This window comes from Solanum lycopersicum, chromosome 9 (assembly GCF_036512215.1).
Source record: "Solanum lycopersicum chromosome 9, SLM_r2.1".
Lineage (NCBI taxonomy): Eukaryota > Viridiplantae > Streptophyta > Magnoliopsida > Solanales > Solanaceae > Solanum > Solanum lycopersicum.
This window is the reverse complement of record NC_090808.1, coordinates 61,082,075-61,102,409: the sequence shown is the minus strand read 5'-3', so window position 1 is coordinate 61,102,409 and position 20,335 is coordinate 61,082,075. Positions and strand designations below refer to the sequence as shown.

General features: G+C 34.1%; 2 protein-coding genes and 1 long non-coding RNA gene across 4 annotated transcripts in view; 1 reads left to right on the top strand and 2 right to left on the bottom strand.

Annotated features, from left to right (window-relative positions):
- The window catches only part of LOC138338635 (homeobox-leucine zipper protein ROC8-like), a 31,467-nt gene extending 17,089 nt beyond the window's left edge, over positions 1 to 14,378 (bottom strand). The window contains exons 1-2 of the mRNA XM_069289610.1: positions 14,262 to 14,378; positions 13,785 to 14,033 (exon numbers count right to left, since the gene is read on the bottom strand). Coding sequence (XP_069145711.1) covers positions 13,785 to 14,033; positions 14,262 to 14,378 — 366 coding nt within the window. The remainder of the gene's footprint in view (positions 1 to 13,784; positions 14,034 to 14,261) is intronic.
- A 2,516-nt stretch (positions 14,379 to 16,894) lies between these two features.
- LOC543857 (WRKY transcription factor) lies at positions 16,895 to 19,630 on the bottom strand. 2 transcript variants are annotated; one of them, XM_026032858.2, is made up of 3 exons: positions 18,234 to 19,630; positions 17,974 to 18,148; positions 16,895 to 17,632 (listed from the first exon to the last, which is right to left on the bottom strand). In XM_026032858.2, the coding sequence occupies exons 1-3, from the start codon at positions 18,956 to 18,958 to the stop codon at positions 17,615 to 17,617; spliced, it is 918 nt and encodes a 305-aa protein (XP_025888643.1). In that variant the 5' UTR covers positions 18,959 to 19,630; the 3' UTR covers positions 16,895 to 17,614. The 2 variants fall into 2 exon arrangements, with proteins under 2 accessions (XP_025888643.1, XP_004247222.1); XM_004247174.5 differs by having other exon boundaries at positions 18,023 to 18,148.
- On the top strand, positions 17,560 to 18,736 carry LOC138338140 (uncharacterized). Its single transcript, XR_011211488.1, has 2 exons — positions 17,560 to 17,699; positions 17,845 to 18,736. It is a non-coding gene; the product is annotated as an uncharacterized lncRNA (long non-coding RNA).
- Positions 19,631 to 20,335: the final 705 nt, after the last annotated feature.

The following is a 20,335-nucleotide window of genomic DNA, read 5'->3' as shown; positions in this document are numbered from 1 at the left end:
GATTTATTTTATTTTCATTCATTAGTAATAGTAATTGTCTATCATCCACACGTGAAAAGGGAAAAATAGAAGAAAGAGATGTTAGAGCTATTTAGGTAATTTGGAGATTGTATACAAAAATTAAGGGCAAAAAGGTAAAAATGTGGTCAACTTAAAACAACTTGAAGAAAAAAAAAACACTCCTACCCCAGCTTTTAACTTTTGGATTAAAATAAGTTTTTTTAAACTTAAAATAAGTTATTTTGAGTATTGCCAAACAGCTAAATAAGTCAAAAACCAGCTTTTAAGTCAGTTTGACCAGCTTTTAAACTGAGCCAAACAGGCTCTTGTGTAATGTATGAATGATTAACTTATGATTGGTTTTTGTTTAATTTCTTTAAAATGTTGAAATGATATGGTTTCAACAACTTTTTATGTTTTCATCTATAATTTAAGGTTGCAGACTATTATTACTTTAAATCGCTAATATTACTCGTGAAATATCATTAGTGATAATGACTAGATATAATTCAATTGACAACTGTAAGCTTAAAATAATTTTGTTGAGCTAAAGTATTAGATTAATTTTAGTGCATTACATGTTAGAAATTGATTAAAAAAATCCACATGATTTGTGATAGTTGATTGCTAGATAATTATCATCACTTATAATCTTGTTAACTCATTGATATTCAATAGAATTTAGCAATTAGCAATACTCAAGTTACAAAATTTTAAACCATACCAGCACACTCGTCTTCAATTTTAACAATCAGAATCATCGTTATTTAAAAAGGCACCTTATACAGAATACTAAAAAATTTAAATATGATGTCAAATTGAAAATTTGGTCACACAATAATTTTTAAAAACTTGAATATATACGGGCTCTAAATAGAGGTTCATCAACAATTTCTTAGTGCCCAAGTAGGCTAGGACACTAAAAAAAATCCTAAATTACCAACATATTTTACTAAAAACTTAAGTTGGTTAGCATTCAACTAACAAATTACCAACATATTTATAATTGAATTATATTTTAAAACTTAACAATAAAATTCTAACAGATTACCAACCAAAATCTTGCCAACTAAGTATTTTAATTTGTAAATACAGGTAAAAAAAGACGCTAAATTAGCAACATTCTATCAATGGATTACCAACTAAAATTTTACTAACATACTTTTTGTTGGTAATATTACCAACGAATTATATATCGGTTGTAAATATGAGAAAAAAAATGTTTATATAATTTACTAACATATTACCAATGAATTACTAACTAATCATTTACCAAAGGTAAGATTGTGTTGCTAAATTTACCAACCACATATAAATGTGTTGGTAATTAGTAACGAAATGTAATTTGTTGGTAAACTTGAACCAATATCCAATTAGTTGGAAATCATGCCGACGAATAAATATTATAGTTAGTAAATTACTAACATCATTAAAATAGTTGGTAATATACCAACGATCATTAAACCATTGGTAAAATTTACCAACATATTAATTATTAGTTGGTAATATTACATATGAATGTTTAGTTGAATAGTAATTATTACCAAGTGTAATAAAATGTATTGGTAAATTATTAATTCCTAACTTATATTTGAATAGTTGTAAAAGTTACCAATTGAAGTTAATTTTTTTGGTAATCAACGTCTAATGTTGAGGCTTTCATATTCAGTTTGTGTCGTTAGGCTTTTAACTTTTAAATTTTAGTGAAAACTTGACTTTGGTCAATATTTTTGGTAAACGTACTTGTTGGGTTATGGGTCTTTTTTCCCTTCCTATGTGGATAAATAAAAGCCCAATTTGGACCAACCCATTTTTGCCCATAGGCCCATTCTTATGAGGCAAATATAAGCCTATTTAGGTCTTATTTTTAAATACAAAGAGTGTTTTTCAGCAGCCAAAAAGAGAGAAAGAGAGCAGTTTTTCACAGTCAAATTTCAGCCATAACAGCCAACTTCAAATTGCGATTCCCGCTTCGTTTCTTGTCCGATTGAGCTGATTTTTGGACAGCATATTATCTTCATCTCAATCTTTGATTAGGAACTGACAGAGTTGGATTTGGTGGCCTGCAGCTTCAGTTTTGCTATCGTGAACAGTAGCTGCGAAATTGGTGATTTTGCTCCTTTAATTCTCTAGATTTGGTGCAATCTTATTTTGTTGTTGCTCGTTGTTTGGCACTTGTTTTGTGGCCAATTTTGGAGAACAATATTGTAACTCTTGGTGATTATAGTAAAGCTTTTGGTCCCGTGGTTTTTTACTCTTCACATCGAAGAGTTTTTCACGTAAATCTTGGTGTCTTGTGTGATTGGTTTATCATTGCCTTGTTATATTTGTTTGGTTGAATTACTTGCTGCCTTACTATCATATTTCTTGTGGTTGTTTGTTTTCTCTTGGTTCAAATCGAAAAGGGAAAGTATAGACTTGGGTATTCTTCCGCTGTTATCCTGTCAGAAATTCTTTGTTAGTGCCTTGTCTTTCCCAACAAAGTGGTATCAGAGCATTGGTTATTGTTGATTGTCGTTTTGAATGATGGAGGCAAATATGAGCAAAATGGTGTGTTTAACTGGTAGTAACTATCATATTTGGAAAGGCAAGATGAAAGATCTTCTATTTGTCAAGAAGATGCATTTACCTGTGTTTGTTTCTAATAAGCCTCAGTCTTTGAATGATGAAGAATGGGAATTTGAGCATCTGCAGGTTTGTGGCTATATTAGACAATGGGTTGAAGATAATGTTAGAAATCATATTGTGAATGAGACACATGCCAAAAGTTTGTGGGACAAGCTCGAGACACTTTATGCTTCGAAGACTGGCAACAACAAGTTGTTCCTATTGAAACAATTAATGAATATCAGGTATAAAGAGGGCACTCCTATTTCTGATCATATTAATGATTTTCAGGGTGTTCTTGACCAGCTGTCCGGAATGGGTGTAAAGTTTGATGATGAGATACAGGGACTTTGGCTTCTTAATACTCTACCAGACTCTTGGGAAACTCTTCGACGTTCTTTAACTAATTCTGCTCCCAGTGGTGTTGTAACCATGAAATATACTAAGAGTGGTGTCTTGAATGAAGAAATGAGAAGAAGATCTCAAGCCTCGTCTTCTTCAGCTTCACACTCCGATGTTTTGGTTACTGAAGATAGGGGAGAAACAAGTCCAGAGGTCAAAATGATAGAGGTAAAAGTAGAAGCAAGTCAAAGTCTAAATACAAGAATACTACATGTGACTATTGCCACAAGAACGGGCATATCATGAAATATTGTTACAAGCACAAGAGAGATATGAGACAACAAAAGAGAGAAGGCGATAATGAAAATCGTGTTGATGTTGTTGCTAATAATGATCTTCTTGTTTCTTGTGATGAAAATGCCATTAATCTTGTTCGTGATGAGTCTAGCTGGTTTGTGGATTCTGGTGCTACTTCTCATGTCATGCCAAAGAAGGAATTATTTTCTTCTTATACTCCAGGTAATTTTGGAACGTTGAAAATGGGCAATAATCATGAAGTTGAAGTTATTGGCATTGGGACAGTTTGTTTGGAAAGTAACAATGGTTCCAAACTAGTTCTTAATAATGTCAAGCATGCTCCAGATGTTCGCTTGAATTTGATTTTTGTGGGATATCTTGATGATGAGGGTTATGTTAATACACATGGTGTTGGCCAGTGGAAGATTACTAGAGGTTTGATGGTTGTGGCCCGTGGTGACAAGTTGTCTAACTTGTATGTATTTCAGGGCTCCATGTCCAGAGACTCAGTAAATTTGGTGGAGAATGATACTTCATCAGAGTTATGGCATAGAAGGCTAAGTCATATGAGCGAGAAGGGGATTGATAGTTTGGCTAAGAAAAATTTGCTTTCTGGAGTGAAACAAGTAAAGTTGAAGAAATGTGTTCATTGCTTAGCCGGTAAACAGAAAAGAGTTTCTTTTCAAAGTCATCCGCCTTCAAGAAAGCTCTATTTGCTGGAGTTGGTACATTCTGATTTGTGTGGTCCTTTTAAGGTAAGATCTCATGGTGGTGCACTTTACTTTGTGACTTTTATTGATGATCATTCTCACAAACTCTGGGTATTTCCTTTGAAGTCCAAGGATCAAGTACTTGATGTGTTCAAGGATTTTCTGGCCTTGGTTGAAAGACAAACAGGAAAGACATTGAAATGCATCCGCTCAGATAATGGTGGTGAGTATATTGGTCCTTTTGATAGATATTGCAGAGAGCAAGGTATTAGGCATCAGAAAACTCCTCCAAAGACTCCTCAGTTAAATGGTTTAGCAGAGAGGATGAACAGAACTCTAGTTGAGAGGGTTAGATGTATGCTTTCAGATGCTAAGCTGTCAGATTCCTTTTGGGCAAAAGCACTTAATACTGCTGCTTATGTTATCAATTTATCTCCTGTTGTTGCTTTAGATGGTGATGTCCCTGACAGAGTTTGGACTGGTAAGAATGTTTTTTATGATCATCTTAGAGTCTTTGGGTGTAAAGCCTTTGTACATGTTCCTAAGGATGAAAGGTCAAAGTTGGATGTTAAAACTAGGCAGTGTATCTTCATTGGTTATAGTCAAGATGAATTTGGCTATCGTTTCTATGATCCTGTTGAGAAGAAACTTGTTAGAAGCCGTGATGTTGTGTTCTTTGAAGACCAAACAATTAAAGATTTTGATAAAGCTGACAAGGCTGATTTTCAGACTAGTGAGAGCTTAGTTGATGTTGATCCAGTTCCTTTGACTATTGCACCTGAAGAAAATCTTCATAATGATGAAAATAAAGTTGATAATGAAGATGGTGATCATGTTCAGAATGACCGGCATGATGTTGTTGATGCTCCAGTGCAAGATGATGTGGTTGTCCAACAACCAATTATAGATGCTCCAGAGAGTTCTCTCAGACGATCTAGTAGAGAGAGAATTCCTTCATCTCGTTATTCTCCCAATGAGTATGTACTCTTGAATGACGGGGGAGAACCTGAGAGTCTTGATGAGGCCATGGAAAGTGAAGAAAAAAGAAAGGTGGTTTGATGCTATGGAAGATGAGATTAAATCCTTGCATGATAATCATACCTTTGATTTGGTTAAGTTACCTAAAGACAGAAAAGCTTTGAAAAACAGGTGGGTTTTTCGGGTGAAACATGAAGATGGTAATCCAGTTCCACAGTACAAAGTTAGATTAGTTGTCAAGGGATTTAATCAGAAAAAAGGAGTTGATTATGATGAGATATTCTCTCCAGTTGTGAAGATGTCATCCATTCGTGTGGTTCTAGGCTTGGCTGCAAGTGTAGATTTAGAGGTTGAACAAATGGATGTTAAAACTGCTTTCCTCCATGGTGACTTAGATGAAGAAATTTATATGGAGCAACCGGAAGGTTTTGAAGTCAAGGGTAAAGAGAATTATGTTTGCAAATTGAAGAAGAGCTTGTATGGTTTGAAACAAGCTCTCAGGCAGTGGTACAGGAAGTTTGGTTCTTTTATGAGTCAGCAGGGCTTCAAGAAAACTTCTTCAGACCATTGTGTTTTTGTGCAAAAGTTCTCTGATGGTGACTTTATTATTGTGTTGCTTTATGTTGATGACATGCTTGTTGTTGGTCATAATACTTGCAGGATACAGAAGTTGAAGCAAGAGTTGAGTAAGTATTTTGCTATGAAAGACTTAGGACCAGCAAGGCAGATTCTTGGCATGCAGATTGTCCGTGATAGAAAGGCCAAGAAATTGGTATTATCACAAGAGAAGTACATTCAGAAAGTACTTCGCAGATTCAGCATGGATAAAGCTAAGGTTGTCAGTACACCTTTAGTTATGCACTTCAAATTGAGCACGAAACAGTGTCCTTCTAGTGATGATGAGAAGGAAAATATGAAGAAAGTTCCTTATGCTTCAGCTGTTGGTAGTTTGATGTATGCGATGGTTTGTACAAGACCGGATATTGCTCACGCTGTTGGAGTTGTTAGCCGTTTTCTTTCTAATCCGGGAAGAGAACATTGGAATGCTGTGAAGTGGGTTATGAGATATCTCTGTGGCACTTCTAGTCTGAGTTTGTGTTTTGGTACAGGGAAGCCTATTCTTTGTGGTTATACTGATTCAGACATGGCTGGTGATGTTGATACTCGCAAGTCTACTTCAGGGTACTTGGTTACTTTTGCAGGGGGAGCTGTGTCTTGGCAATCTAGGTTGCAAAAATGTGTTGCTCTATCTATACAGAAGCTGAGCTTATTGCTATCGTTGAAGCTTGTAAAGAATTGTTTTGGATGAAGAGGTTCTTGGGGGAACTTGGTTGTGATCAAGAGAGGTATGTGCTTTATTGTGACAGTCAAAGTGCTATACATCTTGGCAAGAGCTCTACGTTCCATGGTCGGTCTAAACACACTGATGTGAGATACCATTGGATTCGAGATGTGTTGGATTCTAAGTTGCTTGAGCTTGAAAAGATTCATACAAATGACAATGGTTCCGATATGATGACTAAAGCTTTGCCAAGAGGGAAGTTTGAAGATTGTTGCATGGTCGCCGGGATGGCGGTCTCCTCCACATACTCGTGAGGGAGAGAATTGTTGGGTTATGGGTCTTTTTTTCCCTTCCTATGTGGATAAATAAAAGCCCAATTTGGACCAACCCATTTTTGCCCATAGGCCCATTCTTATAAGGTAAATATAAGCCTATTTAGGTCTTACTTATAAATACGAAGAGTGCTTTTCAGCAGCCAAAAAGAGAGAAAGAGAGCAGTTTTTCACAGTCAAATTTCAGCCATAACAGCCAACTTCAAATTGCGATTCCCGCTTCGTTTCTTGTCCGATTGAGCTGATTTTTGGACAGAATATTATCTTCATCTCAATCTTTGATTAGGAACTGACAGAGTTGGATTTGGTGGCTTGCAGCTTCAGTTTTGCTGTCGTGAACAGTAGCTACGAAATTGGTAATTTTGCTCCTTTAATTCTCTAGATTTGGTGCAATCTTATTTTGTTGTTGCTCGTTGTTTGGAACTTGTTTTGTGGCCAATTTTGGAGAAAAATATTGTAACTCTTAGTGATTATAGTGGAGTTTTTAGTCCCGTGGTTTTTTACTCTTCACATCGAAGGGTTTTCCACGTAAATCTTGGTGTCTTGTGTGATTGGTTTATCATTGCCTTGTTATATTTGTTTGGTTGAATTACTTGCTGCCTTACTATCATATTGCTTGTGGTTGTTTATTTTCTCTTGGTTCAAATCGAGAAGGGAAAGTATAGACTTGGGTATTCTTCCGCTGTTATCCTGTCAGGCATTCTTTGTTAGTGCCTTGTCTTTCCCAACAGTACTTGGATTAGAACTATGTCGTTGTCATTAGCTTTCAAAGGTAATTTTTTATCTAAGATGAAGGTTGTTCAAAGTTTGAGGCTTCCATTTTTTTGTATGTGCCTTAAGATGTTTTAAATCTTATGTTTTGACCAAATTTGACTTTGGTCAATATTTTTATGTACGTGCTCAGATAAATTTTGTCGACATAATTAACAACAACGGCCATTTTTTATCTAATAAGATGGTTGGTTTGGATTTTAGGCTTTCATTTTTACTGTGTGTCATTAGGTGTTTTGACTTACAAATTTTGGCCAAAATTTAACTTCGATCAATATATTGATAAACGTGCTCAAATGAGAATTTTGTCAGTGCAATTAGATGCAGAAGGTTATTTTTTATGTAATAAGATAGAGGGTTCGGGTTTTGAGGCTTACGTTTTTAGTTTGTGTCGTTAGGCATTATAATATAATTTTTTTTGTGGCCAAAATTTCACTTTAGTCAATATTTTCATAATCGTGCTCGAATTGAAATTTTGTCATGCAGTTAGACACACAATTTCAGTTTTGCCTCATAGGATGGTTGGTTAAGTTTTCAGTTTATTTTCAGTTTGTGTCGTTAAGCGTTTTAACTTTCTAACTTTTGACTAAAATTTAAATTAGGTCAATTTTTTTGTGAAACATGCTCAAATTTGAATTTCATCAATGCGTTTAAAAACTTTGGAAGGTCATTTTCCGTCTTATTGAATGGTTGATTTGGATTTTGAGGTTTTCATATTTAGTTTGTACCTTAGGCATTTTAACTTTTAACTTTTGGCCAAAACTTGACTTTGCTTAACATTTTTTGTAAACCTGCTCCGCAGAGAATTCCGTCAGCGCAATTAGCTTCAGATGGACATTCTTATATCTAATAGGATGGTAGGTTCAGGTTTTGAGGCTTCCGTTTTCAGTTTTTGTTGTTAGGCGTTTTTAACTTTTATGTTTTACCAAAAATTAGTTTTGGTCAATATTTTTGGTAAGCGTGCTCAAATTAAAAATTTGATACAATGATATGTGTCATATTGAGATTAGTTTAACTTCTTATCATGGATTTTTCATTGTTTCATTCAAATATGATTTATAAAATTGATATTAATATTTTTCAATTTAAATTTGTGCTCTTAGATTTTTTAATGCAATAAATTAATAAATATTTTACTATTAAATAATCATTTAGTTAATAATATTTTGAACAGATTGTCAATTAATCACTGACCTAACATTGAACTTGAATGATATATTACCAATAAACTAACATAAATAAGTAAATTTATTAAAAAAATAAATAATCATACCAACATATTTAAAATAATCTCATTATATATTAGAAAAGAATGTTATGGGACTAAAGAGAGACGTTTAGAATATTGAATAAATTGAATTTTTTTCTTCCACTAATCTTATTTTAGTTACTTTCTAAAATAGTGACTTATTTTGATCATTTTATTTTTTTTTTGGCTTATTTAAGTTCCAAACTCAATAAAAGATTCATTAAAAATAAAAATTTGAATTATCTCCCCCACCCCACACACACCCTAACCTAATATCTTATTTTTCTTCTATCCTTTTCTTATTAAGCAATTTCAAAATAAATCTCAAATGAAATATAATTTTAGTTTTTTCTTCTCATGCAAATAATGTTCAAAATGAAATCATCTGCTAAGATGCAAATTGGTGCGGCTTATGTCTGATGTTAGGCCTTACATAAAACTAATCTTTTAATGTGAATAGGCCTATCTAGATTTTAAATTTTGTAAAAAGTCTTGGCATTTTGGATTACTTCTATAAGCTTTTGATTACATTCAAAGTTGCAAAATGTCAAAAAAGGGCAAATTGTACTGAAAATGTATAAGCACACTTGTATCAACTTATACTGAAAATATATAAGCACACTCGTATCAACTTATACAGAAATTGATCATGAAATTGCTTAATAAGAAAATGGGAAGAAGAAAAATAAGATAAGTATCAAATTTAGAGGGACAAGAAATGATTCAATCTTTTTAATTTTTAAATGAATCTTGTACTTGGGTTTTGTTGCCAATCTGAGTTAAGAAAATCAGAAATTACTGGTTGTAATAAATCATTTAGATACACGAAGTAACTGAGTTTTTAGAACCAGTAAATAAGATGAACAGAACTTTATTTGTAAAATAACTTAATCTGTAAAACTTACCAGAATCTGGAATACTCTTTTTGATAATTTAGAAAGAAAATCATGTCCACTGAATTCACAGTGTCCCCTTAAGGAAATTATTCCCCTCTAGTATTCAAGGTTTGATTTGGAATATAACCTCCCAGGGTAAAATGATCTTAATCAGTAGAGTATAGATACCAAAAACTCTACTGTCAGCGAATCAATCCACAGCAGGAAAGTACACGAAGAAATATTTGTTTTTTAAGAAGAAGGAAGATCAGAAAATTTCATTAGTAAATATTCTGAAGACTGAATGATATTTATAGGCAAGAATAATATATTCTGAAAGGTTGCAACCCTTTCAGAATTGACACGACCATTAATGAAAGGTTGCAAACTTTCAAATGGTATTGACTGTTCCTGAAAGTTGCAACCTTTCAGAACAGTGGCGGGAATTTTTTTAAATATAACATATTTAAAACGGGTCACGCACACGGATCCGAATCGGGTCGGGTTAACTAAAAAGTTGAAAACATTTTGGTTAATTTCTGTTATCAACTAATTAATTGAAAATATTTTTTGGCCATTTAATTAATTAAATAAATAATTAAAATAAATTTTATCCAAAAAATTATCTCTTGATCGATCATTTGCCAAAGCCGAAGCCGAAGCGAGCGAGCGACGACGACGACGACGCGAGGGGGGTCCCTCTTTCCAACCCTTTTAATAATTAATAGGAGTGTTTATTTATTTAAACTCTCCTATTTTCATTTCCATTACCGATGAGGGACTATTGCCTTTTTTATTAAAGCATTAGAGGACTTTTCAAGTTCCCAACCTTTCAAGTTCTAAACTTTTCAAATTCATCGCCTTCCCTCTATTTCCAATCAATTCTTGCTACATACCCAACAATCCCCCACATTGATGGGGAATAGTTATAACATAGAAATGCACGGACAATTGTGTACTTTACAAGCAATGATTAATTGCATTTGGATAAGTAGGTTTCCCCTTGGACTTTCCGTAGTGAACATATGTCGGATATACTCGGTCAATCGGTAGATGTTATATCTTTGAACCGTCGAACTTTGGTGTATACCTAGACAACCATATGTCACACAATTAACCCTTTACTGTTTATGATTCTTACGGTTGTATTCGTTTCAGCCATGAACACCTCCTGGTTTCATGAGTGTATAGAGAATAAGCTTTTGACATAAAATTCTCTTTGAAGCGGCTTCCACTTCACACTCACATAGGTGATTTCTAACCGTGTCATCTCGTAGATACACTATTTGGTCAAATCTACCAAACTTAGTAAATCATTAAAAACTTTAAGCTTTATTACCTCATTAACAAGCCTTAAAGTCTTTACCTTTTCCTGAACATTGTCTTCATCATGAGAATGGATTGAGTTAATTGACAATGTCGAACCGTCAGCCACAACTTTGTTTTTCTCCTTGAATCTAGCTCTTGGGATCTCCAGTCTGCTAGATAGAGTTACCATCATTCTTACTTATCCTAAGCCGTAAACCCATTCCCTTTGATGATCTTTCAACTGCCTCTCTCACTAGGCCTTTAGTTAGTGGATCTGACACATTATCGCTTGACTTTACATAGTCAATTGTGATAATTCCACTAGAGAGCCATTGTCTTATGGTGTTGTGTCTACGTCGTATATGACGAGACTTCCCGTTGTACATAACGCTCCCTGCCCTACCTATTGCTGCTTGACTATCGCAATGTATGCAAATTGGTCCAACAGGTTTGGGCCAGAATGGAATATCCTCTAGGAAAATTCCAGAGCCATTCCGCTTCTTCACCAGCCTTATCCAAAGCAATGAATTCAGATTCCATTGTGGAGCGAGCAATACATGTATGTTTGGAAGATTTCCAAGAGACAGCTCCTCCACCAAGTATGAATACATAACCACTCGTGGATTTTATATCATTTGACCCGGTGATCCAATTTGCATCACTATATCCTTCAATCACAGCAGGATATTTATTATAATGCAAAGTATAATGTTGTGTCCATTTTAGATAACACAACACACGTTTCATAGCCATCCAGTGAGTTTGATTAGGATTACTAGTGTACCGACTCAGTTTACTAATAGCACATGCTATATCTGGTCGCGTGCAATTCATAATATACATCAAACATCCCAACACTCTGGCATATTCCAATTGAGAGTCACTTTGACCTTCATTCTTTTTAAATGTACAACTTAAATCAATTGGAGTTTTGACTACATTGAAATTCAAGTAATTGAACTTATCCAATACTTTTTTAATATAATGAGATTGAGATAATGCTAGTCCCTGGGGAGTTTTGATAATCCTGACCCCTAAGATTAAATCAGCAACTCCTAAGTCTTTCATATCGAACTTGCTGGACAACATGCGCTTAGTAGCATTTATATCGTCAATTTCTTTACTCATTATTAACATGTCATCAACATACAAACAAACAATGACTTCATGATTCATAATGTTTTTAATGTAAACACATTTATCACATTCGTCAATCTAGAATCCATTTGCCAACATTATTTGATCAAATTTAGCATGCCATTGTTTGGGTGCTTGCTTGAGTCCATAAAGTGACTTCACAGGTCTGCACACTTTCTTTTCTTTACCAGGAACTATAAACCCTTCAGGTTGTTCCATGTAAATTTCTTCCTCTAACTCTCCATTTGAGAAGGTTGTCTTTACATCCATTTGGTGGATTTTAAGATCATGCACTGCTGCTAGTGCTATTAACATCCTAATTGATCTTATCCTTGTTACTGGAGAGTATGTGTCAAAGTAGTCCAGACCTTCCTTTTGTCTGTACCCTTTGACTACCAGTCTAGCCTTATATTTGTCAATAGTTACATCAGGTTTCATTTTCCTTTTAAAGATCCATTTTGATCCTAAAGGTTTATTTCCTGGAGGAAGATCAGTCAATTCCCAAGTGTGATTGCTTAAAATTGATTCAATCTCACTATTGACTGCTTCTTTCCAATAAGTTGACTTTGACGAAGACATAGCTGCTTTTAATGTTTCAGGCTCATTTTCAAGCAATAGTGCTACCAAATCTGGACCGAAAGAAACAGATTTTCGTTGTCGAGTACTTCGCCTAGGTTCCTCACTAGTTAGAATATTTTCCATTGATTCTTCTCGTGGTCATTTAGGTCTTTCACTTGTTGACTCACTTTCAGTTTTATACGGATAAATGTTTTCAAAAAACTCTGCATTATCATATTCAATTATCGTATTAACATGAATCTCAGGATTATCAGATTAGTGAACCAAAAATCGACAGGCTTTACTATTCACTGCATACCCAATAAAGACACAATCTATTGTTTTGGGTCCAATTTTAATCCTTTTCGGTAAAGGAACCTCTACCTTGGCTAAACACCCCCACACTTTGAAATATTTCAAGTTGGGTTTTCTTCCTTTCCACAACTCATATGGAATTGATTGTGTTTTTCGATGGGGTACTCTATTGAGTATTTTATTAGCTGTAAGGATGGCTTCCCCCCAAAGATCTCGTGGTGAACCAGAATTGATCATTAAGGCATTCATCATTTCCTTTAATGTTCTGTTCTTCCGTTCTGCCAAACCATTTGACTGTGGTGTATAAGGTGCAGTAGTTTGATAAATAATACCATATTACAAACATATCTCTGCAAAAGGAGATTCATATTATCCACCCCTATCACTCCGAATCATTTTTATCTTTAGATTCAATTGGTTTTCCACTTCATTTTTGTATTGCTTAAATGCATCAATTGCTTCATCCTTACTATTAAGCAAATATACATAACAAAATCGAGTGCAGTCATCAATAAAAGTTATAAAATACTTTTTCCCACCACGAGATGGTGTTGACTTCATATCGCATATATCTGTGTGAATTAAGTCTAAAGTTTTAGAATTTCTTTCAACAGACTTGTAAGGATGTTTAACAAACTTACTTTCCATACAAATTTCACATTTCGACTTATCACATTTAAAATCAGGCAATACTTCTAGATTAACCAATTTTCGCAAGGCTTTGTAATTTACATGTCCCAAACGGGCATGCCATAAATCACTTAACTCCAATAAGTAAACAGAAGCAGAATTTTTATTAATACTGTCAATAACCATTACATTTAGTTTGAAAAGACCCTCATTGAGGTAGCCCTTTCCTATGAACATTTCATTCTTACTTATTACAGTTTTATCACTAACTAGGACACACTTAAACCCGTTCTTAACGAGTAGTGCAGCATAAACTAAATTCTTCCTAATAGTAGGGACATGTAGAACATTGTTTAAAGTCAACACTTTGCCGGATGTCATTTTCAACATTACTTTCCCAGTGCCTGCAATCCTAGTTGTTGTTGTGTTTCCCATGAATAAATCTTCATCGTACTCAGCAGGAGTGTACGTTGCAAAGGCTTCTTTTGTAGAGCAAATATGTCTAGTAGCACCAGAATCGAGAAACCACTCCTTGGGATTTTCAACTAAGTTACACTCTGATATCATTGCACACAAGTCATTTGCATCTTTCATCTTTTCCACGATGTTTGCTTGACTTTTACCTTTGCCTTTGTTTTTGTCCTATCTTGGAGCATGACAATCAGAAGATCTATGACCAGCCTTGCCACAATTATAACAGTTGCCTTTGAATTTCTTCTTGGCATGTTCTGACTTCTGCCCATTGGACTTCTTTCTCTTTTTGTCTTTGGTAGGAGCTTCTTCAACAATATTAACTCCAATGATTGTTGAACTCTTACGCGACTTCTTTTCAACATTTTTGTTATCTTCCTCAATCTTGAGACGAATCACAAGATCTTCAAGCTTCATTTCTTTACGCTTGTGCTTTAGATAATTCTTGAAATCATTCCACGAAGGAGGCAATTTCTCGATCATTACAGCCATTTGAAAAACTTCATTTACTACCATATCTTCAGCAATCAGATCATGGAGAATAAGTTGAAGTTCCTGCACTTGTGATCCAACAGTTTTACTATCTACCATTTTATAGTCTAAAAACTTTGCGACCACAAATTTTTTCAAGCATGCATCTTCTGTCTTATATTTCTTCTCAAGTGCATTCCATAACTCTTTTGAAATTGTTATTGTTCTATAGACATTATATAAGTCATCCTCTAAAGCACTCAAAATGTAACCTTCACATAGGAAGTCTGACTGTTTCCATGCTTCAACAATCATAAATTTTTCCCTGTCTGCATATCATCAGCAGGTACTGGAGTATCTTCACTTATAAATTTCTGTAGACCAAGAGTGGTAAGCCAGAAAAATACTCGTTGCTGCCATCCTTTGAAATTCACCTGTGAATTTACCCGGTTTCTCTGCTTGTGATACAAGAGTTCGGGTTGGTGCAGCAACAACCACTGTAACACCAGTGTTTTCCATTTCTGATAAACAAAATTGATACAATATAAGTAAGCAATAAATTATAATTACAGACTTAAAGGAGTATAAAATCACAAAGACTTTTGTCTCCACTAGAAACACAGATTTATATAATTTCCTTAAGATTGTTGACAATCTGTGTAAAGAAAATAAAAAATTACTGGTTGTAATAAATCATTCAGATACACGAAGTAACTGAGATTTTTAGAACCAGTAAATAAGATGAACAGAATTTTATTTGTAAAATAATTTCATCTGTAAAACTTACCAGAATCTGGAATACTCTTTTTGATAATTTAGAAAGAAAATCAAGTCCACTGAATTCACAGTGTCCCTTTAAGGAAATTATTCCCCTCTAGTATCCGAGGTTTGATTTGGAATATAACCTCCCAAGGTAAAATGATCTTAATCAGTAGAGTATAGATACCAAAAACTCTACTGTCAGCGAATCAATCCACAGCAGGAAAGTACACGAAGAAATATTTATTTTTTAAGAAGAAGGAAGATCAGAAAATTTCGTTAGTAAATATTCTGAAGACTGAATGGTATTTATAGGCAAGAATAATATATTCTGACACGACCATTAATGAAAGGTTGCAAACTTTCAAATGGTATTGACTGTTCCTGAAAGTTGCAACCTTTCAGAACAGTGGCGGGAATTTTTTTAAATATAACGGATTTAAAATGGGTCAAGCGCGGATCCGAGTCGGGTCGGGTTAACTAAAAAGTTGAAAATATTTCGGTTAATTTCTGTTATCAACTAATTAATTGAAAATAATTTTTAGCCATTTAATTAATTAAATAAATAAATAAAATAAATTTTGTCCAAAAAATTATCTCTCGATCGATCATTTGCCAAAGCCAAAGCCAAAGCCGAAGCGAGCGACAACGATGACGATGGCATGAGGGGGGTCCCTCTTTCCAACCCTTTTAACAATTAATAGGAGTGTTTATTTATTTAAACTCTCCTATTTTCATTTCCATTACCGATGAGGGACTATTGCCTTTTTTATTAAAGCATTAGAGGACTTTTCAAGTTCCCAACCTTTCAAATTCTAAACTTTTCAAATTCCTCTCCTTCCCTCTATTTCCCATCAATTCTTGTTACATACCAACAGGTTTGGTTCAAGAGATATCAATATGGGTCGGGTGGGTAGGAGAAAGTTTGATGGATTGAAACTAAAGTCTTTCTAATAGAAAAACGTCACGTAATAATTAATAATAATTATTATAAAAATATTAAATTATTAGAATGAAGTATATTTTTAAATTTTTCAAAAACACTACATAATAATCTTTTAAAAAAATATACATGTCGAAAGGCTGACATATTGTACGGACTCATAATAACAATGGGAATAAAAGCAGGAATCATAGTGTCTTATCGACTCAATTTTAAGATAAAGATAGCAAATGGCCTATTCAGCTTTCAAATCATAGCAGTTTGAAACAAGTTAAAGAGAAGTGAAGTATTTGTTTCGTCCTTAATCAGGTTTAGCGTTCGATTTTTTTTAGAATACAGAATCATTTTTATTAGAAAGCATTTTACTTTTTCAATATAAATTTTTTTGAAATCCAAATTTAATTGGATTTTATTGTAGATACTATACACCAAATGGAAAAAATAAATAAATTGTGAAGCACTAACTTGCACTCTTTTCTTAGCTAGTGCTTTGCTTGCCATATTCCACTACAATGATACATAACGTACCACATGCCCTTTCACAGGAAACACAACGTATCCAATTGTGGCCCTAATGATTTGACGAGATAGAACTTCTCGAATGGTAAATGCTCTTTCATTTCAAATTTTAATCTTGTGAATGTGAGTTATTAAGGTAGCAAAAAGAGTTAGAGTTCCTAGAGCGGAATTAAAAAAAAAAAACTAACAACTCTAAAACCTTTTTATTTATCCGAATATTAACCACTTAAGGTAGATTTTTTATATCACTTTAGTATTTTGAATAGCTAAATACTAGCAAGGAAACTAACAAAGTTGCTTTTAGATAATGCACATCATTCCTACTTCCAACTAAGGCAAAAGAGCAAACCATCAGTCACCATGTGTCATTTATTAAGCATAATATATCAAAGGGACAAACCTCTGATTTTGACATACCACAATAGCTAGTTCCTATGCCCAAGACGTAAGTTTCTTATTAGAGCATTGATTCTATAGGAGGTAGTGTTAAAATTCCTCTACAAACAAACAGCTATTATATTCTTATTCTTTTCCTGACCATCATTACATCCTACTCCTACGTTTTAGGGGCAGACGTTTAGCTCAGTTGATTGGTTATGTAAACTTTTACCTTGTTGGTACCGTCCAAGCATCCTAAGTAGTATGATTGTTAAATAAGCAAATCCTAAAACTTTTTTTCAAAAAAGGAGTCATACTTTATGAGGATAATCTTACAATTAGGAAACCTTTAAAGTCTCACTGCATCATTAACCTGGCTTTACATTTGCCTTTCCATATACCCTTCCAATTTTTGAACTAGTATTTGGCCCCATGTGCATTGCACTTCAAAGCAAAATATGTACAGGAACAATTGAAGCCGGTTTAAAATAGAGTATTCGAAATTTCTCGAGGCTTATGATGATGATGATCTTTGTTCGCATTTCTCTAAAGATCTCATGCATTTGCCGATTGGGATGGCAACCTAGGATGGTTATGTTCTCCTTCGTAAGTGACAATAAGCATTGATGGCTCTTCCAAGCATCTCTCAACGTGCTTCCTGGCAGGACAGCCTCTCATGCTGCTACACTTGTAGTATCCCCTGCACAAGCCAAGGAAAGATTTAGCTGAGTCTGTACTCGACGAACTAAAAAAAACTACACGGAAAGGTAAGACTACACAAAGCTGCCAGTTCACATTCTCTAGTCTAGCAATTTTTTATCAACAAATGAACCATTACAACATCCCCTTTCGGTTAGCAAAGATGTTAACAAAGCCGATTCAGTTAAATTATCCAATCTGTTAACTATCCAGGGACTTGCTATCTCCACCAGCCAAGTAAGATAAACAAGACACGTTCCAGCGAAACAAAGTGGGAAACATGAGAAGACAAAAAAAGCAGCTGAAACAAACATCAAAAACAACAAGACGTGTAGTACATACACTAAGAAGCAACCACAGCAAATTTGCAGTTAATACCGCTGCATTATACCTAGGGTGCGGAGAACCTTTGATCGGTTTCTGACCATATTTTCTCCAAGAATACTCATCCGGAGGAATATCAGCTAGTTTGTTACTTATAGCAGGAACCTTGATTGACCTCTTTACCCTGTGCTTCCTGTTAAACATAATCCAGCAAGTCTTTTTTTTCAAGTACATATAAAACATAAGTAACTATAGGATGCCTAAATTAAACTACGAACCTCTTCTTCGAGCAATGACATCTACCACTGCTTCCACATTTCACACTCCCCTCCTCTCCCCTTCCGGAGCACCTTTTCTTATGTTGAACTGAGCTCTGATCCGCGGAGCGCGAAGCCCCGATAAAATGGAAGGCATTACCATCCAAGTTAGCTACACTTCCATCAATACTCAACGAGGAGATAAACGACCTCGTTGATGACATAGTTGGAGTACATGTAGAGCTATCAAAGTTTAAACTAATCCCACTATTACTACGCCGATACATCATATCCGCCTGCTGCTGAAGCTGATACCGCCTCTGTTGCTGCTGCTGTTGGGCAAAGTGATAGCTTGTTTGTTGGGCTAACTGAAGAGGATTTTTACTATGTGAATTTAACTCCAATGAAGGGTGAATCCTATTCACATTAGAACCAATTTCTAGTCTGATATTTTCAGGATAGGTGATAGGAAGCAGTTGTAAGGGTTTAAGCTGATCATCAACAATTTTACAACTTGAATTCTCTAACAAGAGGCTATGGGGAAAAGGGGTCAGAATTTTCTTGGTTTTTCTTACTCTTGCATGACCCAAATTAGAATTTAAGAGAGTCACCACTTTCTTAAACTTGTGAACAGCCTCTCCAGTCTCTCTTGCTAAAATTTTCTCATCATGAGGTTGAGATAACTTACTAATAACTCTATGACAACTCTCAACTGCAACTCTGTTAGCTTCCTCAATCTCCTCCATATTTTAAAAACAAAAAGATACAACAAACAGATAAAAATGGTAGAGCCTAGATACCAACAACCAATTGATACAACACAAAGAAACAAAAGGGGTATCGAGAAATTCAACTGAAGAAAGGTAAAATCAACCAGAAAAAACAAAACATGACCTGAAGGTGATTTAATCAATCAAACAACAAACAAGACAGGAAGCAGAGCTATAACATTGAGCAAAGAAAGAAAACAAACAAGACACAAAACCCTAGATTCTTCAATCTCTATAGGGCTGTAGTTGATACTTGATAGACAGAGAGAAGAGGGGTTTGGGAGGTGTGAAAGAGAAGACTTTGTTCAGCCAAAGATAATTTTTGACATGTTCAAAAAAAAAAAAAAGCTGTTATCTTTATTTTTTTTCAATACACTTTTGCATTTTATTGCTACTACTACTCCATTAGAAAGAGAAACAGAGAATCAGTGGTAGTAGTATTAAATATTAATCAACAATTTTCTTCAACTCTCTGACAAAGAAAGAAAGAGAGAGAAGAGGTTGTTATTTACTACTACTACTCCACTAGACTAGATGAAACACAAAGTACTATTCTTGTTTTCCTTCATCATTACTATAAATTCATTATACATCATTTATTCTACTTGTGAAATCATACCGCGATAACTATATTTCTAAACTCTTAGGTTTTTTTCTTTGATATTTCAATTATGTTATTTTTTTATTAAATTATTTATAATTTGTTCACTTTAAATATTGTTAGCTAATTTTAATCAATTTTTTTGTTGTAAATATCTTAATTATATTCGTATAGTAATAATTTTAATTGAATGAATTGAAGAAAAATTATATGTTAGTCTCATTTGTTTTCTGATGTGTTCAAATGACTTGAAATAAAATACAATTATTCTCGAGTTTTGGACACCGTATGTATCTGTTAGGTTGTGGAGCCTGATTAATATTTGAGGTACTGTCACATATTAATGTTCACGGTAGTTCCCAATTTTAGGTTGTACTATTTATTCTCCATTTTTTCTCTGTAACTATATATACTCTGAATTATTAATATGCACCTCATTGCCGTGGAAGTTTACTCACGGAGTGTTACCACAAACTATTGGTTTTTTCTCTTTCTCTTTCTAGATCTCTCATCTCTCTCAAAAAATTCTTGTGTTCTTTATTTATCAAGTGTGTATGTGTGTGAATTCGATCCTAACAGTATCCTCTATCAATATATCTTATAAAATCTAGTTCTACACTAGTCAATAATATTTATAATTAGAAATAAATTATAAATAATTTAATAGAAAAATAACATAATTGAGATATTGAAAATCAAGCAAATTTTTTTTAAAAAAAATAGTAATTTCTGTTATTATTTACTTGGAAGAA